Source organism: Atractosteus spatula, chromosome 5, assembly GCF_055471065.1.
Source record: "Atractosteus spatula isolate fAtrSpa1 chromosome 5, fAtrSpa1.hap1, whole genome shotgun sequence".
NCBI lineage: Eukaryota > Metazoa > Chordata > Actinopteri > Semionotiformes > Lepisosteidae > Atractosteus > Atractosteus spatula.
Window position 1 is genome coordinate 43,435,803 of NC_142710.1, and position 27,118 is coordinate 43,462,920.

Consider the following 27,118-nt stretch of genomic DNA (forward strand, 5'->3'; position numbering starts at 1 on the left):
TGGCATCCTTTGGGAATCTTAATTATTATGAACATACACTGGAGATAAGTTTTATCACCAGATAAGCGTTGCTTAGTTCATTATTCCAGGTGGAACTGAGAAGGTTCAGCCTGATGAATAAAGACGCTGCTGTTTTTCACCAACCATTCCCTTGATACTGGAGTGACAAGGTTATTGTGGAACTCTGTGGAACTCCTTTTCCAGCCCTCCTGCGACACTATCTGCTCTTCACTGTGAAGCTTCATCAATGGGAGAAAAAAATCAATTCTTGTTTAAAGAAAACTGAAACATCACTGAAGTCTTCAAGGAATTTCTCCTGCCCTTCTAATTGCACTTTGATGTACAGTAACTGCATGTGCATTACTCTCCATCTAGGGACAGCAAAAGAAAGCTGTGCAGCGATTTGTGGACTAATGGAACTGTTTAGCTCTTTCACTGGTGGTCTCCCAGAATAGGCTTCATCACAGCATAGTGTGTGACAGGTAACTGACATACACTGTGAAAGCACCGCTGAACCTGGGATCTTTCACATCTTCACCTGCTTTGCCACTCTTGGTGGTCATGGGTTTGGGCTGCAGGTGTAACTCCCTACAGTACATGTCCGAAAGGTTTAATCCTGACAGCCTTTTATTCAGCATCAGAAAACTCCAAACCCTTAATATTTGTATTAATAATCAATTGGGGTTTTAAATCCATAGGGGGTGTTGACCATTATTTCTGTATGCCCTTCCAATACAGAACAACAATTTGTAGATCAGCTAAACTGATACTGTGCTGTACTAGGATGTGGGAAATGCTGATAGGGCACAACTTCCTCTGAAAAGCACACATCTCAGGGCTCTTCGCCACCTTTTCCATCCTGTGACTCCGCTGTTTGTGGGAGAGCCAGTGCTGCTTGGAAAGGAAAGGCTGCAGGGAGATGAATTCAGAGAAGATACAGGCCCATTCCAGCACTGGTAAGAATGTCCTGTGCGTAGATGAGTAAAAGGTACTTCATCTCTTTAACTGTGAATGTTTAGTCTCTTTAGTCTAGATAATGAGGTGCATTCATATTGAAAATACTGAAAGTTAATTATTAAAGTTATCCCAATAGATATCCTGGACCAACAAAAATTAAAGTAAAATGAGAAAGCACAAGCTACTTTACACAAATGTGTGGAACAAGCAGCCTAGATATTTTATTGACACCACTTCCCATTGGATGCTTCAAGAAATGATTGGATGAGATCCTTGATCAATGGGCCATCAGCAACTGAATAAGCTAAATGGCTTCCTTTTCTTTGCAATCTTTCTTTTTCTGTTTCATCAGTGGACAAGAATGGGCCTGGAAGGCTCTAGGTAGGGTGTCCATCTTTCCAATGCTAACAGCTTCTTAACACATTACTTTCGAAATGTGCAAAGCTGGAATTACTCCAAGTTTTGAGAAATTATGAATGAAAGGATGACCCATGAATCCTAAATGATGGGGATTCTCAGGACCCAGGACAAGCAGTCTGAGCTCTACAGTTTGCTTAGTTGTCATGATTATCATGAACTTGATCAATAAAGCAGCCGCAAGATTCAATGCCACACATTGTCTGTGTGTCTCTCACCTCTGTGTTGCTGGAGGTGCGTACAAATGGGCCCTGCAATGACCCGTGTGCTTTGAAAGGGCAAACACTAGGGTCTTGATTTCTTGCTCAGGCTGCCAGCTCAGCATCTCTTTGCTACAACCAGCATGGAGGAGACAGGATCTGAACCTCCGACAAGAGAGCAGGCTTACTGAAACAGGCTGGAAGCTGCCCCTCTCCTCTTTGCTTTGTTCTGTGTCCACCGATTAAGGAATTTGATGGCAGACACCAAACCTAGCAAATAGCTTTGCAATAACTACTGGGCAGGAAAGGACAGTTTCAAAAGTTTTCAGACCACGAGGAATTTGAAAAAAGATTGAATATTTACTAGGTAGAATAATAGTTTGTATTTATTTCAAAAAGTACTGAAGAAAGATATAAGATGTGAAAGGGGGTTAACTGATTTCTTTCTGCACAAAGGCTTCTTGTGACACAAGACATGCTTAGGCACCTTTGAGTTATGGCAGGGATGGGAATTAACTGATAAGAAATTCCAAGTGCAAGCTAGAGACCCCTTAACTAAGGAAAGATAAAACCAACCATTAACAGTGGTCAAGGTCTTGGGAATGTCCAAACACAGGTGACCCCCTCCCCCCATTACCATGGTAACAATTTGCATCAGAAACACGGCTGAAGTTTGTTATATAAGCTGGAAGTTTTGTACCTATATTCCAATAAACAGTACCAAGTCAAGAGTTCAAAAGTTCAGCATTGAAGAACATAGTTTTCTCAGTTGAAGACAATATTTGCAGTGCCCTGTAATGTAAAAATGGGCATCCTCAAACATAGTGAGCACAAAACATCACCACAAACATAAGGCTCTGCATGGGCACCCGCATCAAGCTTGGTATTATGCGGTGCCATCATTCCCTATATTCAGGTGATTGATTAATTCAGTGAATTGACAAGCAGAGAATGCCAGAGAAAATATAGATAAGTCTATACAGAGGGATGCCACAAGTGCTGGACAGGTGGCCTATGCGGCAGTCCATTTGTCAAGCTCAATGGGGTTGAAGTGTGCAGCTGAGGAACAGAGCTGACCATCAGAACCAGGGCTGAAGGAGGTGTTGACACCCGGAGGAGCAGGGTAGTGCCTGGCAAGGTAGCAGCATATCTTCTGTTTCACAACAAAGAGTGAAGGGAGTCTAGGCAGTACTCAGACCCCCAGGCTGGCTATACCATCAGCAGGCAGGTGTGCAGTCTCAGAGGGAGGTTAAGAAGTGTCTCTTAAGAAGAGAAAACAAGCAGGCTGCTGCTGTGTCAGGGGTGCAAGTGGTGATTAATCAGTGGCATCCCTGGACAAACAGGATCCGCTGGTGTAGGAGAGTGTCCACAAAGATGGCTTATTATCAACGTTAAGTGCAGGAAATGTTGAAAGAGCAGAGTTGATCGAGTGCCTGATTATATTAGATCACGAGGGAAGAAAGACGACAAGGACTGGAAGAAAGTAGAATTCTTTATTGAAATGCGAAGACGTGACTAAATCCGCTCGGCTGAGGGCCAACCTCCTGGCCATTGGACAGGGAGGATAGGGCCCCCATGTGTCTGAGAGGGTAGCTGCAAAGGTGGAGAGGGGATGGAGGAGGGATACGAAAAATGAGTGAGGTAGAGAAGAGGGTGACATGTGGTATATATGGAGAGTTAGTGCTTATATCAGAATTAGTGAGCGTTGTGGCAGCCGAGTTTAATAAATTCTGCTGCCTTTATCCCTTCCAAACTGCTGTTAAAAACTCCATTCAAGATCCTGAGTGATTGGGAGACATGGAGCGAGCTGAGTAGAATACTCCAGTCTAATTTGATGAATAAATAGTGCAGGTATTGAGATGATGAAAGATCAGAATGAGTAAAACACCGAGAAGAGATCAATAAAGCAGAAATCCATGTGACTTCTCTGAGAGGAGACCAATAAAAGAGTTAGGAGCTAGGAGGGGTACCGTCTGCAAGCATGGATGATGAACCCTTTAAAACACAGAAAATTAAGGTGACAGTGGCAGCATGGTGATTTAGGATGATGCAAATGCCAGCATTGTTACAAGCCCAGTTGTGCCAGCCTGTGATCATCATTGTTGAGGGTACTCATTGCAATTTGCCAAGGCTTTGCAGTACAGTATACTGTTGTTATTCTGGGAGACAAAACCGGCAAACAAAGGATCTTTTAAGTTACCTCAAAAGGAGGGTTTTGAAGCCATATGTATTTTCTCTTTAGAGGCCTTGAATGTGTACACTAGGATAGCCATTCCTGTTCACTAAAGTGATGGTTTTTCCTGTTGTCTGATTTGATGAAATTTTGTTGTTTGTCCTCAGGTGGCTGTTGTGCAGGAGGCGCCACACCTCTTCCCCACGGTGGACGTGCCAGACCACGCCCACTACACCATTGGAGCTGTCATTCTTGCTGTGGGCATCACAGGACTGTTGGGAAACTTCCTGGTGATCTATGCCTTCAGCAGGTAGATTTTCACTCTAGCCCTCCTATATTCAGCAAAAATACAGTATGTGATATGAACAAAATGGGCTTGTTTCCACGTGTCTGAAGGACAGGACATTTCTCTTGTTTGAATTAGCATCCAAACTGGTTTGTTGTACTAGACAGTCAATACCCAGCACTAAGTAAATGACTGATTACAGTGGTGTGTGACTCCATGTGGTTGTGGCCATGTGAGATGTGCCCATAACGTAGAAGTCTTGGGTATGTGTTTTTTCTTCATGACTGTTTCATGGTGTGAACTGGTCTTAGCAAGCCCCAGTAGTTCCACATTACAACTGAAGTTCCTTGAACCTATTTCTGTGTGTCTTGTTTTCACTTCTCTGTCTTTGCTCTTGCTCTCCCACCTAGTGCCCCAAACCCCCTTTGGACAGTGGTAGATAGGAGAGGTCTAGACAATATCAAAGCACCTGTGAGAAAATATTGTAGTTGAACACTGTTGAACACTGCACTGCAGAATTCTTTGGCATGGTCCCAGATCAAGTTTATTTTGATTTTTTGAGTGGCAGTGTTCTTGAAATCTGGGGCTTAAAATTCTGAGTCAGATAAAGAGGTGGTGCCCCTGATGTTTGTCTTTAGCCAGGAGAAGGTTTTAGAGAATCTGGCACTGATTTTGAGCTATTGCTATTTTAGAAAACAAAATTAATCTGACCCATATCACATCTTGCGTTCCCCAAAATCCATTAATAAAGGAGTTTATTGTAGCTTTTTAGCTACAAATTACTCTTCTGTGATTTAATTTACAATTGCACACAAGTACCTCTTTGGAATACAAAAATGTGCATTTAATTAAAATACTGTCATCACAGGTCTGAGATTCTTTTTGAACCCATGTGAATAAAAATCCTGTTTCTGTGCGAATAACTTCCAGTAAACTTATTACTCCAAAAAAGTTTTAGGTTCCAATGGTCTAATGACATTTTTTTCAGTATAAAAGAATATTAAAAATATTGCAACATGTGGGACAGTTCCACGCTTGGGTGAACCAAGCCACTTCTGTCCCAGTCACTCGAAATAATTTTTTATTCCCACTGTTGAGAATCACCAAATATGTAGCAGCTCTGGGAAACAATGAGTACCTGTACATGTACCCCTCTGACACTACCTTTAAAGGCCAATCATTTGTCTGAGTGCAAGGTCCACAATATATTGCTGCAGCACGAGGACTGATTAGAGGAGCATAGTTCCTGCTGGTGCCAAATTATATATGATGTGGCAGGTTCCAGGTTTGAAACAGTGACAACTAGGCTATAAGGGACACAATCCATTTACAGACTCTCTCTAAACGGCTTTAGGAATTAGCCTTGTGAATTACGGACTACTTGGGTTGTTGATATGAATCACTTTAGGCCAGTTCCAGCACTTTGTTCAAAGGTAGTGCAAAGCTGATATGAGGCTTTTACGATAACAGTGCTGTGGACTGTAGTGGATATGTAAAACTGGCCAGAGAAGAGGGGATTGAGTGTGTCTCCCATGGTTGAGAGGTGCTGCAGGGTGTCTACTTGCACCAAGCTAACATCGTGTCTCTGACTCCTCTGTTTGTGCGCTGCCTCGCAGGAGTAGGAGCCTGAGGACACCAGCCAACATTTTCATCATCAACCTGGCCATCACAGACTTCCTCATGTGCCTCACGCAGGCCCCTGTCTTCTTCACCACCAGCATGCACAAGAGGTGGATCTTTGGCGAAAAAGGTAACTGGAGTAAAGCTTGCAGGAGCCGGGTGCTGTGCTTTGATACCTGCTGTTTCTCATAACCTTTATGTTACCTGGTAAGTCAGAAAAGGAGAAATTCTCCCGTGAGAATGATGACCTTTAAAAAGACTTTGCTCATTCCACGTGCTTGTGTTCTGGTGTGATCATTGTCTGCTGGGAAAGTGTGCAGGGGTATCTCTTGTCTCTTCTACTCAAAAAGCTTTTGGAAGGTTTGTATCCTTTCCGCACACGAGAGAACAGTAATTAATTCACAGATCACATCTCGGTTATCTCATGTCATTCCCGAGACAGCAGCTAAGAAAAGAAGAAAGGACAGCTGAGGGGGCTCAAGATTTTTTCAGTGGACCGATCGGTGATCTGCTGAAATTGCAAGTGAATCCAGCGACACCTTGACTTCTGCAGGGAGCCAGGCGGTTCTCAGCACCAGCCTTACCTGAAAAGGGAAAGACAGCGTCTCGATCAGACCAGTATGAGGCAGCGGACAGCCATCAAGCAGGTTGTCTAACAAAGATGGCAAAGCGGTCATCACAGGCAACCTGACTTGTGATGAGAGATGAAGCTATCATTCATTTTATTAAAGGAACTGATTTAGATGAGTACACAATGGCTTTAAACTTTTATTGAAGATTGCAGTCAAAATTAGAATAAATGAAGTCACATTAAAAATAAAATATTCTGTTGAAGCATCCTATAACCTCATTTGAAAAAATCCTAGAATAATGAACCATGGTAAAGAATAGCAATCCACAGTTTACCCCCCCCCCTAAAAAAACAGTTTGTTTAATAGGATTCTAGGCTTCTCATGTTGATTCCCACACCATTGTACCATGGTAAATATACTATGTTATTATTACTATATTCCATGGTTACTCTAGAACAATTGATCACACTTCAGTTTATATGTCCATAATTGCACTATGAATGGATAATACAGTAAGTGTAACTGTTAAAAAGTATAAACAAGTTACCCTGTGCAAAGGTATGGGTTCTGGTTCAGCCTACAGTCAGGGTTGGATTGTGTTACCACCTTGTGATTAATCTGCAGCAAATATTGGTTATCATCATACTTATGTCACTCTGTTAATACACTACTAATAAAGTTTGAGGGGGGAATTATGGCAATATACTGACACTAAGGAATAGAAATATGCCATATATTAATAAAAGCAGAAGTAGTTATAATTCCACACCGAACACCAAGTTCCTCACATGTAAGGTGGCTCCACAGCCAAAATCTTGTGTTTTCCTTATTTCTTTCTATTTTTTAATGTGAAATAAACCTCTATGTGTTTCGTTATTAAAATAGACCATTTCTAAAACACTTTGTCATGGTGTTTCATCGGGATTAAAAATACAAAGATAGCTATGCCAGCCAGGATTTATTTTGTTGTATGAGTGGAAACTTGCTTGTTTTTTCTTGTGCAGCTGTTCGTTCTCTTTTCTTCTCTGACCAGATAATCCATGCATTTCAGTTTTCTCAAATATGTGCAGACCTGATACTGTGCAAACCAGGATTTATATTGGCTGGGTTTCCTTGTAACTTTGTGTTGTGGGAATCAGTGAGCATTCTTCTAGTAACACAAATCAGACTCTTTAGATCATGACCTACATTAACTGCTCTTAACACAAAGTAAGGATGGGTGGGGAGGTCATTCAGAAAACCCACTGTTGATCCTGAAATCCCTTGTTTCTTATGACAAAAAAAGTAAACCAGAACAAGGAAAAACATTTCTTGTTATATAACCATTACAAGAAGTGGCTCTTGGGAACGGTAGGTGACTTTTCAAAATGTTTTTCTGAACTTGAATTCCCACTTCCACCCTATGAGAAAACTGTTTTTCCCATTTGGTCATCTCAGTTATGCCACAGACATTATTCCCCAAGGCTGTCGTGTCGTTTCAAAATTGCTTAATCTCACTTTTTCCATTCCTCCAATGTACTCCCATTTCTCACCACCCTCTGCCTCCAACTCTCCGCCTCTGCCAGCCTTCTCTGGGGTAATGCAACGGCATCACCCTTTTCCTCCCTTTACTGTGCCTGCCCCCTGTTCCCCGAGGAGCTCCAGCTCTTCAGTGATATCAGACCTGCGAGCTACAGTTAAGGAAGGTGCTTCTGTGCCAGTGGAGCTCTGCTACTACCCCGCTGCTCTGCTCCTCTGCTGCATGTCTTCCACTGAGGGCGAAAATCCACACTCACCCTGCCCAACAAGCCCACGAGGCAAAATTGCTGACTTGCTCTCTCATTTCAGCTTCCAGAAATTCAAGCAGTAGGTTCCTTGAGCGCAACCCGGACTGACTCTGATTGCTGTCTGGATATAGTATTCCTCTGAAGCAAAACCTTAGAGGGATTAGTCTCCCACACTCGGCACTCCGCCTGGATGGCTTGGGAGAGATTTCAGCAGCGGACCTCTCTCTTAACCTTCACTTTGCTCCATTTTTCCTCTTGGTGAAACCCTCATTATTATTTAAAACAAAATCTCCAGATGTTAATTTCCTCTCCAGTGGCGTATCTCTGCGGCATTCATATCCTTCACAAAGTTGGGAACAGAATCCTTTGCACATGCACAGAGCTGCAGTATGCCAGCATATCAGATCTTTCCTTTCAAATGACGCTCCTGTTCCACCTCAAGTGGAGTAAGACAGATCAACTCAGAACAGTCACTTCTTCAAATCAAAGCCCTGAGTCAGGCCACACCCACCCCTTGCCTTCTTCCTCGGGCTGTGCTTTTGCCAAGGAATTTCACCTCCACTGTTTATCAGTGAAAATGCGCATGCAATTCCAAGACACTGCTTTCTCTTCCACTTGGGAGATGTTCTGATAAAGCCGTGCAGCCATTCCTTCCAAGTAGGAGCCACATCCTCTCCATCTGGATGTAGAATTCCAGACCACAGGATCAAAATACTTGGCTGTTGGTTTCGGAAGCCTACCGGACGAATGTGAAGACTAGTGTCACGGACCTGAGGACATTAGGTGTTCCTTGATAGAATTATGCACTGGGATTTTCTCCACTAGCAGTCATGGGGTTCCACTTTGTCACTTCTGGGGCTTGTATAATTTTTCTATATGGCTGGGCCAATGCCACTCTATCCGAGTGGGTTAAAATCAAAGTAAATTATTGAACATTCACAATCCTGTCATGGGGAATTGGGTTCTAAAGATGACTCAGTCACTCCTGATTACTGTTCAAAGGAGAGCAGGCAGTCGGAAAAGATGCATTTAAAAATTAAGAGCCCTAATTGCATAACAGGCTGCTCTGCAACCAGCCTCTGATCTTGGGAAAAGAGCAACAACCACCGCAACAGCCACCACTGCTCCTCTATCACTCTGTGTGATTTCAGCCTCTTAAACTGTGTTGCCATGTAGTTATTTTCTGTTTTATCATCTTGACTGTCCTCTGGAATTGAGTGTAAGTGATAGTGACACAGGATGAGAAATTACAATCACATGTCTAAAAAATTATAGCAGCAGTCCAGTAGATAGAAAGGAGCAATTCTGATTTTTGGTTCAGTTTTGGAGGGTGGGAGATGGGTCATAAATGTCCAAATAGAAAAGGCTGGCAAATTGATGTGCTACTTCCTCTTCCAGGAAAACATCTGCATTGATTAACAGTTATTCAGTATAAGGTTTCTTTTTAGAGAGCTGTCTTGATTTGAAGTGTGTTCTACAATGTACTGTAGCCTAAGGCATGACAATTTGTCAGATTAACCCACCCAGGATCACCCTGCTATAGGGCATTGCTCCAGGGAGGAGAAAGATGGTGTGAGAAAAGTCTTCTGAAGGAATCCTGTCAAGTGCCTTTATTTTTGTTGAGCCATCTTGAATAGTCACAGCCCTTACGGCTCATGTTTTCCAGGGGCCTCTGGGTCCAGGCCTGAGTGTGTGAGTGTTACACTGTCAATGAAGACTCCACAGATCTATTTATCATTCAAAAGGCACAAGAGAGTTTTAATACTTGCTTCCTTTTCTTCATTCGTCTTGACTTTTTCAAGATATACTGTATGTGTTTTTTCGTACGCTGTTCATGAGCACAGTAACACTCAGGATACAAGTACAGGAAGATAGAATAGGAAGGTAAGCTATATAGTGCGATTTAATTTTTGCACTGAGCTGTGTTAAATATGGAATCACTTAAATGTTAAAACTGAGAACAGAAGGCGCTTCGTTACCCAAAGAGTTGTGGGAGTGTGGAACGAACTACTGAGACACGTTATTGATGTTATTAATACCTTTATATGAATACCCTAGTTTCTTTCAAGTAATGACTGGATGAGATCTTTGATGAGTTAACTACTAACCACCAAACGGGCTGAAAGGACAGAATGGTCTCCTGCTTATAACCTTCTGTAACTGTTGACGCGAGTGATTTCCTCTGCGTTGCACGACTGACGGGCTCTGTCTCTGCTGGCAGGCTGCGAGCTGTATGCCTTCTGCGGCGCTCTGTTCGGAATCTGCTCCATGATCACGCTCACGGTGATCGCGGTGGACCGCTACTTCGTCATCACACGCCCGCTGGCCTCCATCGGAGTGATGTCCCGGAGGCGCGCCCTGCTCATCCTCTCCGCGGTGTGGACGTACTCGCTGGGCTGGAGCCTGCCCCCTTTCTTCGGCTGGAGTGAGTGGGGGCGGGGCCCAGGCTGGGACATAAATAGAAACAAACAGCTTTGAAGTGTTCTTTGCGTAAAGTAGCATTTGTGAAACAGCAAATGGGGGAAATTCAGCTTGATGTTGCTACACACACATGTGGAGATGTATTTCAAAGACATGTTTTTAGCATGGATCTAAACCTTAAAATCTATCCCTGTGTCTCTTTTTTGTCTACTCTGATCCTATTTACAAAATTTTTTTCTGTTGACTGAGGCAGTGAAGTGTTTACATTGCACTAAGTGAATAGGGCTTTTCTGGTTCAGACTAGGTTGTTAGAGTGCTCTGTGTGCCAGGTGGGCATGCTTGGACACACAGGGGATGGGGAAGGGGGGACAGCAACACAGTGTGCCTGACGAAATCAGGCCTGCGTTAGAAGGAGACAGCACGCAGGACAGGAACTGTGGGAGAATGTCTTCAGGAGAGCTCTCACAAAAGTCGGACTGTGAGGGAACTGATCCACCCAGCCACCGTCATCATCATTAGTGATTCCACTGTGCGCTGTGGGGGGCGGGTGTCACTCCACACCAGCTGGTACAGAGCAACCTCATGTTTTTGGTTGCAAAAAGGCTCCCCTTAAAAAGAAAGAATGTGTTCAAGCAGCCATTAGACAGAAATTCTGTTCTTTTGTTTTTAGTATTGATTTCTTTCTGTTTTTACGTGCCTGTTTGGAATTCTGACACTTAAAAGCTGCATGTCAATAGCTCTGAAAGTGTTCCCAGCTTCTTTCAAGAACAAGCAGGATGAGATCAATTAGCTACTAACAACCATACGACCCAGATAGACAGAACGTCCTCTTGTTTGTCTCTGTTCCTCTGTTCTAACTGGTAAAACAGTAAATGAGAAGCAGAGCCAATTGGAAGAGAGAGGCCTGCCATGGATTCAGGAGGTAATTAGTGGCACTCATTGGCACTCTCTATCCTGCTTATCCACATTGTTTGTTTTCCCTCCTGTATAAAGAATTTCTGCTTCTGTTTGAAAAGAGATGGCTCCAGGCAGGGACAGACTAACCGCGCAGACTCCAGGACCAAAGATGTGTCTGCAGCCCAGGGCGCTGAGACTTACTGTACAAAGCTTGTCAGTTTTCCTCATTTCAAAACATAAGGAAGCAGAATTCCTGTGTCTTTTACTTGTTTAAAAGAAACACAATGTCGGAAAGTGAAAATGTAAGTGCTGATGAAGTGCTTCTGGCCTTAGAGGAATTAGAGTTCCTTAGAGGAACTTCAGCTTTCCTGATTTTTAGCTATTTTCTTTTTTGAAATGGGGAGATTTAAAACAAAAAGAAGTGGCAACATCACTTCGGAGCTGTAATATTTCTGAGTTGTAATGAGCATGTGTGACAGGAAGCCGAAAAAGGGGCCTAGGTGCAGTCCTACAGGGACACGGGCCAGCAGGTTTTTTTCAGGTCAGTAGCATCTGGGTTGCTGGGAAATCTGTTAAATGAAGCCAGTAATTAGTTCAGTTCAGTCGTTAAGTGTTGGGCAGGAACATGGGCTTGCAGGATGGGGTTCTCAAGGGCCTGGAGGAATTGGGTATCTAGTCAGTCTGGGCTCTGGGAAGAGTATACTGTAGGCAAGACAACGGTAAAGAAATACAGTAAATTCCTTAGTGCATGTTTTAATCATACTGTGACTTGTGGAAAACATCCATATGTTTAAATGTATTCCAACTGCTAAATTATTAATTTATATCTAAATGTTTTTCAGGGTACAGAATGATATCTGTGCTAAATATAAATATCAAATCGATATTTCATTCAAAATTCCAAAGAATTTTGGTGTATTTTTTCAGTAGTCTTTCAGTATTTAGTAGCCTCTTAGTATTCTTTTTAGTACTTAAAAAGAAATCTCCTCATTTAATAAATGAACATTGAAAACATAGTACCTACAGTACACACCTAAATCAGAGATTTTGCAATTGCAGGAATGATGAAACCCTTTTTAAAGCCCAGGGTATGGACCTATCCAGAGTTCAGTTTCTGTTTGTCAAGAGGTGATCCCCCAGAACTGAGGATTTGTCTGGGTTTCCCACAGAAGTACCACAGCGGTGCTGTTAATGTCAGCCTTCTCAATGATCATATACATCAGGCCCTGCTCACACAGTGTCACAGGCCCTGACTAATCTGTTGATGTGTGATGTATTTTATGCTTGCAGTTGTGTTTCAGTTGATGTGCCTTTACACCAGAGCTGCTTGTTTCAGTTCAGTTGGCTGTGTGTAACACTGGCAGAGAGTAGCTGAGCAAGCGGGCTGCTCTGTCTCTCCCCAGGTGCCTACGTCCCCGAAGGCCTCCTCACCTCCTGCACCTGGGACTACATGACCTTTACCCCCTCAGTGCGGGCCTACACCATGCTGCTCTTTACATTCGTCTTCTTCATCCCACTGCTCATCATCATCTACTGCTACGTCTTCATCTTCCGAGCCATCCGCGCCACCAACAAGTGAGTCCCTGGCCAGTCTCCCGCAGACCGGGCTGGGAGGGAATTGTCACAGTGGCACTTCCTCAAGTTTCGAAACTGAGAGGTATTTCAGACATGCTTTGACATTTATGAATGCATGTGGGATAAATGTCGAAGTGTTTCTGAATTTTTTATATCTGAATTTAAGACCTTTCTGGATCTATTTTTAAAACCTGTTTCAGTATCCCGGAGGGCGTGCACCCTACCTTACCTTTTGAGCAAGAGGCTTATACTGTAGCTCTGCTCCTCAATCTATCAGGTTTTGTACATTTATTTAAAACATGAACAGCTACAGACGTGCATGAAAGGGCTTGACTAGTTGAATTGAGCTCAGGTCGAATGAGAAGTGGGCCATGCTGTAGCCAGTGAGAACTGGAGATGAGACAAGGGCTCCTAATTTACACCTCAGGCCTTCAGCTGGGGACTCTGAAGGTACAGTATGAGGGTCATGTTAGTTTTTACAGCAGCCCGTTAAGGTAAACCTTGTGAAAAACATTTTAGACAAAACATCAGTTCCATCATAAATAACAGTTATGTTCAGAGGGAAATAATTGCAGATTTTGAATGAAAGCTATAAATTAGGCACCTTCTGAAACATTGTGGACAAAACATCAGTTCCATCATAAATAACAGTTATGTTCAGAGGGAAATAATTGCAGTTTTTGAATGAAAGCTATAAATTAGGCACCTACTGAAACATTTTAGAAACAAAAATGTTTACTGCTAGCTATTATTCCTGTGGTGCTGAACAGTGAGTCTCTGATCTTACATGAGCTCCCAATTTGCTCACAGCAGCTACTGGAGCTCATACCCCCTCATCTACCCCCATTATCTCTGCACCCAGTCCATGCGGTGTGAGAAATGTGAGACATGTGAGACAGCTTGTCAGATGACACCCGGTGTAGCTGACCAGTTTCTGCAAGGTGCCCTATTGTCTTAGGCTGCCAGTGTGTTTCACTTACCATTCCCGTTTAGTTCAGCGCAGAAAAGGAAAGTAATGTGGCCACAATGCTCATGTATTTAGACTCTGTTAGGATGCTCTTCATAGACTCCTCTCCTCCTGTGGGGTTTAGTGGAAAAAATGAGACATTCTGTACAGATGGCTCAGAATAAAGGCTGTGTGAGGAACTACAGGATCTGTCAAGATGAGTTCCACACCCAGTGAGTCTTGAGAACGACCAGTGTTGAGCTCTCAATGAGCAGGCAGGTGTCCTTCAACAGAAAGACATACACTTGACTGGGTTTTCCCTCCTGTGTTGGAGTTACAGAGTTGGAATATATCAAATGTAGCACTGAAGATTGAGGTTCTTGTTGTTGTGTGTGGGGGTGGGCGGTGGGTCACTCTGTGTTTGTGTGCCTCATACAGGGCTGTTAGCAAGATCAGCAGTGACGACAGCAAGCAGTCTCTGAAGAAGTACCAGAGGCTGAAGAACGAGTGGAAGATGGCTAAGATTGCTCTCATTGTCATCCTCCTCTATGTCCTCTCCTGGTCTCCCTACTCTACTGTGGCCCTCACAGCCTTCGCAGGGTAAGGACAGGACAGGCTCAGCACTGAGGTCCTCTTTCAAACAGCTGCTTTCAGAGAGAAGGATTTGTGTGGAGTGTTGTGGAGAGCAAGTGTGATGTTCTACACTATGTTCTTGGATTCATATGACATTATATTTTTGTGCTCTATACACAATATTCCGCATTCTTTGGTGATTTGGTGATACACATACTATAGATGTTAAGTCATTCACAGTAAGTCATTTTCTCAGAGATCTTTGTAGAGGGATTCATTTTCCTGTGTGGAAGGTATTAAAGACAGAGATGCAGTAGGTAAATGAGAAAATGTGAGAAATACTGTTTTATGGGAGGTGTAAATCTTTCTGAAGCCCTACCATCTTGAAACTAACAGCCTTGACATAGATAATAAGGTAACTAGTATAGAACATAAAAGAGAGAGAGCAGGCACCAACAGATCAGTTTCAGGTAATGTGGCCTTGTGAATCAAGTGGGTACCTGATGAAGAAACCTCCTCCTTTCTCCACTCAGCAGAGAAACGTAAAGAAACATATTCTCATTGTACACAACCTTAATACACCTGTTGCTACTTTAAAACCAGGGCTCTACAAATGTGCTGAAATGTACTGAAAAGTTTAGATACAATACCTGTTGTATGTACATGTATTATCTGACATATTCCAATCTATTTTATTCAAATTGATCTAAAATGCACTTCCAGTGAGTGACACTAGACGAGTCGTGACGAGTGACACTATGATCTGAAATGCAACCATTTCCTCCACCGTTCTGCATACTTCCTCAGGTACTCGGATGTCCTCACCCCCTACATGAACTCCGTGCCAGCTGTGATCGCCAAGGCCTCAGCCATCCACAACCCCATCATCTATGCCATCACGCACCCCAAGTACAGGTAACTGTGTCGCAGAAAGACAATTTCTGACTGTGTGTGATTCCTGGCTCCATGCTACCCTCCGATCAGGAGGTGCCAGTGGTTGAACACTGCTGTTTCCTCACAGAGATGTTAAAGGGGACTGAGCTGGGTGTGACTCATCTAAAAAGTGACTTGTGCACATTTTCCCTTGTTATACCTTTGCATTAGGCCAGCAGCTAGAAAGAGGTAAACTTTCACGAGTTGGTCGGTTGTGTTCATAAGACCAACAATCTTTTAGATGTTACTAAGAAGTTGCTCTTGGGCAGCATGGTGGTGCAGTGACCCAGCAGTTCTGAGACCCTGGGTTCAATTCGTGCACTGCTATCTGTGTGGAGTTTGTGTGTTCGCATGTACTCCAGGTTCTTCTCACAGTCCAAAGGCATGCTGGTACTGTAGGTTAATTGGCTTTTGAGAAAACTGCCCTGGTGTGAGTGTCTGTGTCTGTGTGTGACCCACAATAAACTGGCATCCCGTCCAGGGTGTATTCTGCCTTGCACCTGTTGTTTGCTGGGATAAGCTCTGGATACCCTGCGACCCTGAATTGGAAGAAGTGGTTAGAAAATAGATGGATGTAGCAATTAAGGTAATGATGTAAAGGCTATGAATAAAAAGCAAAGGGTATGTAATGATTTGCTCAGTGGCTGGGTGTTTTGTAGGGCAAGTCCTCTTGTGTTACAGAAGATGTTGTACAATAAAGGCTCCTTTGAACTGTTTTCTTTGTGCATGGTGAGTTGTCATGTGCTTGGCCTCTGAACCACTTGCTACAGTAGATGTCGGGCCTGTCACAGTCCTGTTCTCAGTTGTACATGATGCAATATACTGTAGGCCTCTGCAGATGTGTTCCCCATGTCCCAGCTGTGTGCCCAGCTGTTTGAATAGGCCAACCTACTTCATAGGCACCCTGTGCATTACTGTGTGTTGTCAGTTTAACCTATTTATGCAGCCATATCACTCTGCAACTCACAACTGGCAACCCACTGAAACTAAGCAGGTGTGAGCGTGGTCAGTACCTGGATGGGAGACCTCCTGGGAAAAACTAAGGTTGCTGCTGGAAGAGGTGTTAGTGAGGCCAGCAGGGGGCGCTCACCCTGTGGTCCATGTGGGTCCTAATGCCCCAGTATAGTGACGGGGACACTATACTGTAAACAGGCGCCGTCCTTCAGATGAGATGTAAAACCGAAGTCCTGACTCTCTGTGGTCATTAAAAATCCCAGGGCGTTTCTCGAAAAGAGTAGAGGTGTAACCCTGGCGTCCTGGCCAAATTTCCCATTGGCCCTTACCAATCATGGCCTCCTAATAATCCCCCTCTATGAATTGGCTACATTACTCTGTTCTCCTCCCCACTGATAGCTGATGTGTGGTGAGCGTTCTGGCGCACTATGGCTGCCGTCGCATCATCCAGGTGAATGCTCCACATTGGTGGTGGTGGAGGGGAGTCCCCATTACCTGTAAAGCGCTTTGAGTGGAGGGTCCAGAAAAGCGCTATATAAGTGTAAGCAATTATTATTATTATTTAAGAATGTGTAGAGATTAATTTATTTTTACTGAAAAAAGCATGAAATGCACCATGTGTGTGATACCTAGGAAAGGTGTGATAGCTCGAAAGAGTGTATTTTACTCTTTTTTACTTTTCGACGTGAAATGAACCTCATAAGCTGCATGCTGCTACGGCTTCCTGTCTAGCCTTGTCATGGCCTAGAGCAGCGTGGGAAAGCACTGGTATGGTCTTGCGAAGAGACAGTGGAGTCATGCTGTCCCAGTGTGAAGTGAGAGTGCCTTGCTGTCAGGTCTCCGTGTGGCGCAGCTCACTCACGCTCTGATCTCGGGGTTGCAGGTCAGCTATCGCTAAGTATATCCCCTGCCTTGGTGTCCTGCTGCGGGTCCCCCGAAAGGACTCCCGCTACTCCAGCAGCTTCCAGTCCACCCGACGCTCTACTGTCACCAGCCAGTCCTCCGAGATCAGCTCTGCCTACCACCGCGGCGGCAAGTCCCGCCTCTCCTCCGCCTCCGACAGCGAGTCTGTAAGCACACTACTGCCTGTGTGTCTGAGTCTCACTGCACTCACTCTCTCCACACTCCTCCTCACTCTCCAGCTCTTGCTCCTCACTCTCTCCACACTCCTCCTCACACTCTAGCTCTTTCACCTCACTATCTCCTCACTCCTCCTCACTCACCAGCTCTTTCACCTCACTCTCCAGCTTTCTCCTCACTCTCTCCACACTCCTCCTCACTCTCCAGCTCTTTCTCCTCACTCTCTCTACACTCCTCCTCACTCTCCAGCTCTTTATCCTCACTCTCTCCACACTCCTCCTCACTCTCCAGCTGTTTCACCTCACTCTCTCCGCACTCCTCCTCACTCTCCAGCTGTTTCAGCTCACTCTCTGTGCACTCCTCCTCACTCTCCAGCTGTTTCAGCTCACTGTGCGCTCTTCTTCATGCTTCAGTGAGAGTTTTCTGCACCTGTTCCCTTTCTTGATCATTAACTATAATATTACCTACAGTATATTAACTTTATTAATAATATTAACTATAATATTAATATTATAATATTAATTATAATATAACTGTATTAGGTAAATGTCCCTGCTGTCTTATACTTTACAGCAGCAGTTTGGCAAACACTTGTAAACAAAGGTTACTTTGTCTAGTTGGCCACAATGTGGACAGTCACTTAGAGCAGCCCTGTCTCCCATGATGAACCAGAAGAACTTGCAGTGTATGTGCAGTGGATGTAGCCAGATTGGAGTGAGAGTGGCCAGTATGTAACTTTATGGTTAGTGAGACCTCATGCTGCCAGCTTCCTATACCCAAAAGCCAATTACTGGAGCATCCCTTGCATGAGTTACAGTACATGAGTTTTCTCTCTCAGGGCTGGACAGACACTGAGGCAGACCTCTCCAGCATTAACTCGCGCCCAGCCAGCCGCCAGGTCTCCTGTGAGATCAGTAAGGACACAGCAGAGGTGGGCAACTATAAGACCAAATCCAAGCTGAAGAGTCATGACTCTGGTGTCTTCGAGAAGGTAACCACCCAGGCCGAGCCAGGCCTGTGCCGCCGTCAACATGTGAGTGCTCACAGCGGAGGGGCAGCATGATCACAGCACGGCACCATGCACACCACTGGGGGACTGAAGACCCTGTTCTTTAGACCCTTTAGAGTCTCTCTTTAGCCTCCTCACAGAATGACTTAGATTGATTTTACTGACTCCTGGCTGTCTAAAAATGGAATATAAAAACTGTCTTAGATTCCACGTTTTTATACTTTCTGCTAGTTTTACTAAAATTGGTGCTCTCAGGAGCTATCTCAAATTATTTATACTGTAAGTAGAATCGAAAACTGTGCAAAAGCAATGCAGAAACTAAGGCATAAGTACAGTAAATTTTCCTTTACACTAGTAAATTCCTGTGTCAAGGTGTTCCCTGGCATCAGTGTTTCCCTGAATCATGCTACTCCTCTGCTTTTCTAATAACTGGGTCAATTTTGCTTTAAAAACAATATTGGATATATTGTGTTAGGAAACAGAAGTCAAATTGGGCACGTCATATAAATTGTGTATTGTAAACCAATAGCTTTTGTAGAAAGTTGAAATATTTCCTAATCCGGTATTACACTGACACGGTATTACAGTATTTCAAGGTCATCGGCTTTCAGGCAGCCCGACAGAAAGTGACGCACAGCCTCAGGCCCTCTATACTGTAGATAAAGACAGGGATTTTATTGAAGACTTTTAAATGTGGGGCTCCTGGGGAGGAAATCTCTCACGACTAATAGAAATCAAAGTGCTTGCCAATGACGGTGCTCTATCCGTCACGTTTCATTCAGTGCTGTTTGTAAGACCCTGAGGGGGGTTGAGAAATCAGTGTAGCTAACAGTAGAAGTGGTTAAGGAAGAAAAACCCAAGCTGTCTGCAACTAGTATCAGGTTCTGCAGTGTAAATGGAGATCTTGCTGCAAGTGCACGATTGACATTTCTTCAAGAACAGTAAGATGCAGATTAGAATGTGATTTTGGGACCATTTTGTGTTACCATGTATCCTACTGGCCCTAAAGTGTTGCTACGCCGGAGGTCTGGGTTCAGTTGCAGACTGGGGTGCTACTGTATCTGTGTGGAGTTTCATATGGGTTTCCTCTGGGTGCTCCAGTTTCCCCTCATAGTCCAAAGACATACTGGTAGGTTAATTGACTTCTGCGAAATTGGTCCTGGCTCCAGTGTGTGTGGTTGTGTCTACAGTATGTGTGTCCTGCACTGGACTGGCGTTGCATCCAGAATGTACCCTGCCTTGTGCCCACTGGGGGCCGGGAAAGGCTTCAGCTCCCCTGTGACTCAGAATTGGGAGAAGCAGTTAGAAAATGAATGGATGGTTTTATCTTACTGTTCTTGAAGAAACATTAATTTCTTAACAAGGTTTAATAATTTCTTACGAAGCTTAAGAGCTGTGTTAAAATCAACATAATATTGCATGAAATAACACTTAATTTTTACATAAAAGCTACAGTTTAATTCTGTAACTTGTAATTTTCACTATATAGCCCCATTGTCCTGCGTTTCTGTAACTATGTCTGTAACTGTGTGTCCTGATGCATTTTTGATTTGCCTAAAGGAAGGCGTATGATTTAGTGAGTAGCTGATACATGAACGATTGATTTTTCCATCATCTAAGGCATATTGACACCACACAGTTCCCCCTCTGCTCCATCAACAGAAAGTCAATTTCCTGAAGCAAACTTTAGCATAATCATTCATGTTGAAAATACTTTTACATTGGTTATTTAGTTTGATTGTATATACCATGAAAACCATTGTAAAATCATATCGTTTTCCCACATTCAGGATGATTCAGCACAACAGGCTGTGCTCTGTGTGGATTTCATTTTTATGTCACTGTATTTTTATGACATAAGAACCATGGCTTTGGTAATTGGAGCAAATAATAAAGAAAAATCGTACATTCTTTATATCATCTTCCGCCCCAAAGTGCTCTCTTTATCTCCTGATGAAGTGCACCTCCACCCGAATGGCACACAGCACTTCAGGGATGGGACTGAGAAAAAAGACTTCAGGAATTTAATTAAGGGGGAACTTTAGGCAGACAGTGCAAATCCTGAGAGCCCTACTCTTTTGAAAAGCACATAGGGATCTTTAAGGGTCAGGTAGCCTGGCCATCAGTTTAACAGCTCATCTGAAGACACCTCCTGAAGCACAGTGTCCTCACTTCCCACACTAAGGCACTGGGTTAGAAATTCTCTTCCAGAGAGAAGAGCGCCATCTACTGATGCATTAACACCTCTTGCAGCAGCGACCCAGATTTCTTTGGAAGACCCATCCCAGTAGTGACCAGGCTTCTTGTCATTGTGGTACCTGTAGACTGAACTGTCATTCCAGAGCTGTGCTTACAGGACAAGACAATACTTTATAATCTGTTCTGTTTACTGGCATTTTACCATTGCACTAAGAAATATTTTAATATGCTTTAATAGAAGTTGCCACCTCTTATGGAATACTACCCTGGTTGGTAAATGCAGCTAAAAGAACATATGAGAGTCCACATGATTCAATCCAAGTATTAATAATCCTCTAAGGCTCTGACAAAGAACCTTATAAGTTAAACAAAGACACAAGTGGAAACTATGGGGAAGTGTGTTTAAAACCGACAATAGGAGGCACTGCTTTACACAAAGGGTTTTTGGGAGCGTGGAACAAGTGGACACCCTGGCTTCTTTCAGGAACCAGAGGGATGAGATACTGGGATCAGTCAACTACTAACTACCAATGGCCTAGATGGTCTATATGGCCTCCTGTCATCTGTAACTTGAGTTATTTTGTTATTCTGAAAGATAACATACAATTTTAACATTAACACCATGTAAACACTGGACATAATGTATAGCTGACAGTTTTCATATGAAAATGCCTGGGTGTATAATTATTATAAATACTGTGTATATATTTACTATTAAATGAGACATCTACAGGTATGCAACCTGCCTGTTTATATATGAATAGATTTAGTAGCTAGATGTCCTCTAGTACATTTCCAAAGAAACAATTAGCCACAAAGCCCTGTGTTGCCTGCAGGGTGACATGAAACTTGAGGATGTGAGTCCTGCCCTGTGGTGTTTCAACAAATATATATTTTTCTGCCCCAGTGCAGCAGGGGGCTCCAGCAGGCTCATCCAAGATGCGAAGACTCAGTGAAAGAGGTGTCTGTACAGCAGCGCAGAGTGGGCAGGGCTCTGGACTTGTAATGCAGTGGGTTTAAATCTTGATGGAGCATAGCTCTTGTTCTGTTCAGCCAGGAGCTCAGATTGATTCGGTGAAAATACCCAGCTGTACAAATGGACACAATGGTAAAACCTTAGTCAGCTAGACTGAGGATAATGAAAAGATGAAGTTAATCAAGCCGTCTGTTCGGAGTGCTGAGCGATGGCCAACAATCTCCTTGAAAAGGACACAGATTACCCCCACAATGTCCCCTGCACCTCTCTCCAGTGATGAGAAATGTCAAGGGTCTGAGGAAGAGCTTGGCAAGGAGTGAGAAGAATGTCATCACACTGAGGAGTGGTTGCCAATGCTCACTTTGTGAAACATCATGTAAAAAAGAGAGAGACCCCAGCAGGAGAAAGGAGGTCATGAGTCACGAAATTGTGAAAATGGATCGCGATGTCCTCAGCCTCGTTATCACAGGAAACATTCACAGGGTGGTACAATATAGAATGCATTTCAATATAAAAATAGAAGAACCAGCTAGGGCTTAAATACTTTTTTGACCAACAAGAAACTCGTCACTTGCCTCAATGAGTGGCATGACCCAGGATCACAGAGCTGGACCTGCTCTCCCAGTGAGCCCCTGAGCTGGCTGAAGCACCTGGAGGCCCATAAAGGTATTAATGAAGAAGACACAGTCTCTCCCAAACAGTCTCTCCCAGCAATGCTCAAAGACACATTTGGGATGTTATACGGGCAAGAAGGAATAAAGACTAAATAGCCTATTTCATCCATGTTTTATCCTGCCAGGAATATAGTCCCAGATAACTAGAGTTTCCCATTCAAGAACTCTCAGTTGCAAGTGACAGATTGAGACTCACAGGCAAGCATTTAACTTGAGCATCAACAACAGAGAACCATAGTCATCAAGTGTCAAGATGACTATGATACCTGACAGAAGAACTGAAGCAGATTCTGTGGGAACTGGCCAGTCACACTTCAATTTGACCAGAAATGGATTGTAGAGGCAGTGGAATGGAAGAGAAATCGACCACATGGAAGATGTAGGATTCAAATCAGAGGTTCTGCTGTATTAACCCAGTGGAGGGACAAGTATGAACAAAAAGTATTCTAAGTATTATGAAATCTAATATTGTTTTTTTTGTAAGGGTTTACATCATGAGCCTTAGTGTAGAGGACTGGATACCAGCACTCTGAATAATTAATTACAACAACCAGAAGTTCCAGGTTTTCTATTTAGGTCAGGTCGAGAGAGGCCAATATAGAGGCTAAATAAAACCCCACTATTGTGCAATTATTGTGGGCTTTAATTCCTTGGTCTAATCTGGTATGATCTTGAAGATAATCCTCCTCAGACACTTTCCCCACCCGGCCAGCTTCACCGCTCTCATTTCACTAGGTCTTGAGATCCTGTCAAGATGGTACCTTCGCTGAGCCCAAAGAGTGCAGCCTTGTCAGGTCACATGATCAGCAACTTGGAGGAATGAAGCTGAAAACAAGCGACTCCCCTAATTCAGTTCCTGTTGCTACTCCTTTCCAATGATGACAGACTGTCACATGCTCACCACAGACCTGGGATGGGAGATGTTGTCCATGATGGCCTCTAGTTTGGACACCATTCTCCTCTCAGCCACTACCTCCAGGGGGTCCAGGCCAGACCCAATTTCCAATGATGACAGACTGTCAAATGCTCACCACAGACCTGGGATGGGAGACATTGTCCATGATGGCCTCTAGTTTGGACACCATTCTCCTCTCAGCCACTACCTCCAGGGGGTCCAGGCCAGACCCAATGACAGAGCTTGCTCTCCTGATGAGCTTGTTCAGCCTGTTAGAATCCACTGCTCTAATCCCAGAGCCCCAGCATACCACAGCGTAGAAAACCACCGCTTGTCACCACCGACTGATAGAACATATGTGGCATTTTACTACACACATTGAAGGACCTGAGCCTCCTCAAGAAGTAAAGTCGGCTCTGACCCTTCTTGTAAATGGCCTCGATGTTCTTAGACCATTCCAGTCGATCGCCAATGTGCACTCCCAGGTACTTGTACGAGTCTACCATCTCCACGCCACTCCCATGGATGTAGACAGGAGTAGGTTGGACCCTACTGGTAGTCAGTGATCCACGAGATCATGGAGGCATTGACTTGCATCTCCTCCAGCTTCCTCCTTAGAAGTAAGGGCTGGATGGTATTGAAGGCACTGGAGAAGTCGAAAAACATGATCCTTACGGTGTTGCCAGCCTTGTCCAGGTGTGAGTAGGCCCTTTGCAGCATGTAGATGATTGCATCCTCCACACCAACACTGGGCTGGTAGGCAAACTGTAGGGTGTCCAGTGATGAGCTAACCAGGGGTCTCAGGTGGGATAAGACCAGCCTCTCCAGTGTCTTCATGATGTGAAAAGTCAGTGCAACTGGTCTGTAGTCATTGAGGACAGAGGGGCGCCCTTTCTTTGGTACCGGGACCAGGCATGATGTCTTCCAGAGCACAGGGACTTTCTCCAAGCGCAGGCTCAGGTTGAACAGTCACTGGAGCACTCCGCTCAGCTGATCAGCACAAGCCCTTAGAACTCTGGGACAGACGTCATCTGGTCCTGTGGCCTTACCCTGGTGCAGCCTTTTCAGCTCCCTCTTCACCTGGTCAGCCGTGATGGTCAGCCTGGCCTGGGGGATGGTGCTCATAGTGCTTTCAGTGCTACAGGTGTTAATGGCGGAGGTGTTGGAGAATGGCAGCTGTGGGGGATGGGGGGGTGAGTAGCTGTCGGGGGTTGTAGCTGTAGGCGGCCATGACTGTGGGGGGATGGAGGAGGTGTTGGGCAGTCACAGCTGTGAAGGGTTAGGGAGCGTGTGGCTGTGTGGGAATGGGTGTTGAGCCACAGAGGACCCTGAATCAAACCTATTAAAAAACTGGTTCAACTCCTTGGCCATCTCCAGGTTCCCCTCCATTGCACCCCCAGCCTGTTTAAAGCCAGGGATCTCTCTCATGCCGCTCCATACATCCCTCACCCTATTCCTTTGCAGCTTGTCCTCTACCTTCCTCCTGTAGGTGTCCTTGCTCTCTCTTAACTTCTGATTTAGTTCCCTCTGTACACGCTTGACCTCTTCCTTATCCCCCCTCCTAAAGGCTCTCTTCTTGTCATTCAGAAGAGCCTTCAAGTCGCTGGTGATCCAGGGTTTGTTATTGGAAAAGCAGTGTACTTCTTTGGTGGGGATGGTGTTGTCTACGCAGAAGTTTATGTAGTCAGTGACACAGTCCACCATGCTGTCTATGTCGTCCCCATGTGGTTCACACAGCACATCCCAGTCGGTAGCCTCCAAAGCACCACGTAGATCCTCCATAGCCTCCTGAGACCATCTCCTCACAGTCCTCATTGTTGCAGGTTGGCGCTGGACAATAGGCGTGTATAGTGGTGTAAGCAAGACAAGGTTGTGATCTGATCTGTCAAGGGGGGGAAGGGCTGTGGAATTATATGCATCCTTAGCATTGGCATATAATAAGTACAGTGTTTTGTTTTCTCTGGTCGGGCACCACAGATGAGGAATGCTGTGGACTGTGGGAAAATTGCACAATATTTGGGGCTGCTCTTTTCACTAAGGCAGGGAAATTATATTCCAGTTGTATGTGCAATATTCTGTGCACATCTGATGGTCAATAGAGGTTCTCACTTTTTCCTGCTCTCTAATAGACATCTGTGGATGCTGACGACATCTCAATGGCTGAAGTGAACCTGTCAGAGCGCAGCTCTACCCCCACTGTGAGTTCTGCCTGCTTATTGGTGTGTTTGGGGACACTGGTAACCAGAGGGCTCTTAAACACACAGAGCTCTTGATTGCTGCCATTGGGTCTTAGTTGCTCGACATGTCTTTAATCTTTGCATGAGCTCCTCCCATTGTCTCTCTAGCTGAGTTTACAGGCGATGCTAACCACTAATCCCAGAGCTCATTCTATTTACATTTCAGGCCTTCAGTCTTCCAATTTAGTAGATTTTTATAGTTCTGTGTTAATTTTCACCAGCCGTTAAGATATATAAACAAGGTAAATATTATTTTACCATAACAGAGATAAAAGTAATGCACAATAATCACAAGTATGATGTTTAACATCCTTATAGCTCCCAGTCTTGACTTCTATGATTCTTCAATATGCAGAAATGTCCCTACTACAGTTACTGACACAGCATCTCACACACATCCAGTGCAAACCAGAAGTGATGCTTCTCTCCAGATGTGTGTATTTCTAACTATCCAGCATGAAATAATGTGCCACATGATATGAAAGCTGACTGGGAGATCATGTAACAGAAGATTATTTTCTTATTTTGTGCCAATAAGACCTTTAAGTTAACCCATAAGTTAATAGGAGGGAAAAATGGAGATTTATTCCAGAACAGACAAAATATGAAAACCATATGAAACAGAAGCAATTTGGGGTGCCATGGTGGTGCATTGTTAGCATTGCTGCCTTGCAGTACTGGGACCCTGGGTTCAATTCCTGGCATGCCATCTGTGTGGAGTTTGTATGTTCTCCCTGTGTTCTGTGAAAAGTGTTTCTGTGTCTATCTGCTCTGCAGGGTTCAGGGTGTACCCCTCCTTGCACCTGTTGCTATCTCCCCTGTGACCCTGTATTGATAAAGTGGTTATAAAATGGATGGATGAAAATATTTTGTAATGATTTGAGGAGTAATGAGTGTGGAATTGTCACTTGCAATTTATAAATTTGTGTTAATTGATATGAAGTGTTAATTGGTAATAAGTTGTGGAGGGGAAGTTTCAATTGATTGAGAAAAACTAGTCCCATCTATTGTGCATGCCTCTGAGAGGTGGGAGGAAACCAGAGGCCACATAAGCCCACAGAATATCTAAATATGAAACACTGTTCTTCACCAGAGCAGTTTATGCTCCAGTTTTTTAAGTACAATGCTTTGTGTATTTCAAAAGGCTGGATGTACAATTCGCTGTGTTTTGTGAACCCCTAACTATTGTCTTTTTCATGGCCACTCCTCTTTCCTGCTCTTGTCTTACAAAGGCAGGTGAGGTCTCAGATGGTGCCGAACTAAAGGGAATTTCTGGGCGGATACCTAGCATCGTCATCACTTCAGAGACCAGCCCCAACTTCCCGCCTGCCCTCAGAGCCAGTGGCCGCTCCTCTCTAGTCCGAACAGGCAATAGCAGTGTGGGGGCAGCCTCTATTACTGTGGATCCACTGGGAGGGCCACTCCAGGTGTCAGTGTACACCTCTCCCTCTCACAAATCTCCTGGACTAAAAGACAGCAGCTGAGCACCCACTCTGCATTTCTTTTAATGGAGAATTTATTTTTTATATTTAATAACTTAAAGTGTGTCAGCAAATGTGAAAAACATGCTCTTTTTACACAGCTCTAGCTGTCTGTGTAGTGCCAGCAACAGGTTCTTGTACAATCTTTGATTTGATTGGTTCTTGTATAATCATTTATGAAGGGATCTAAATGGCCACATCCTTTTAAATTGAGAGGGGCATGCTACCATGACTGAAGACTGGCTGGTTTAGTTATTTCTGCTCTCTGTGTCTTTTG

General features: G+C 44.1%; 1 protein-coding gene across 1 annotated transcript in view; it reads left to right on the plus strand.

Moving 5' to 3' along the window:
* The window catches only part of opn4a (opsin 4a (melanopsin)), a 53,429-nt gene extending 26,585 nt beyond the window's left edge, over positions 1-26,844 (plus strand). The window contains exons 2-11 of the mRNA XM_088916541.1: positions 3,915-4,057; positions 5,650-5,783; positions 10,213-10,416; positions 12,713-12,884; positions 14,269-14,430; positions 15,211-15,318; positions 17,174-17,360; positions 18,209-18,361; positions 25,253-25,321; positions 26,593-26,844. Of these exons, the coding sequence (XP_088772667.1) occupies positions 3,915-4,057; positions 5,650-5,783; positions 10,213-10,416; positions 12,713-12,884; positions 14,269-14,430; positions 15,211-15,318; positions 17,174-17,360; positions 18,209-18,361; positions 25,253-25,321; positions 26,593-26,844 (1,584 nt within the window). The remainder of the gene's footprint in view (positions 1-3,914; positions 4,058-5,649; positions 5,784-10,212; positions 10,417-12,712; positions 12,885-14,268; positions 14,431-15,210; positions 15,319-17,173; positions 17,361-18,208; positions 18,362-25,252; positions 25,322-26,592) is intronic.
* The last annotated feature ends 274 nt before the right edge of the window (positions 26,845-27,118 follow it).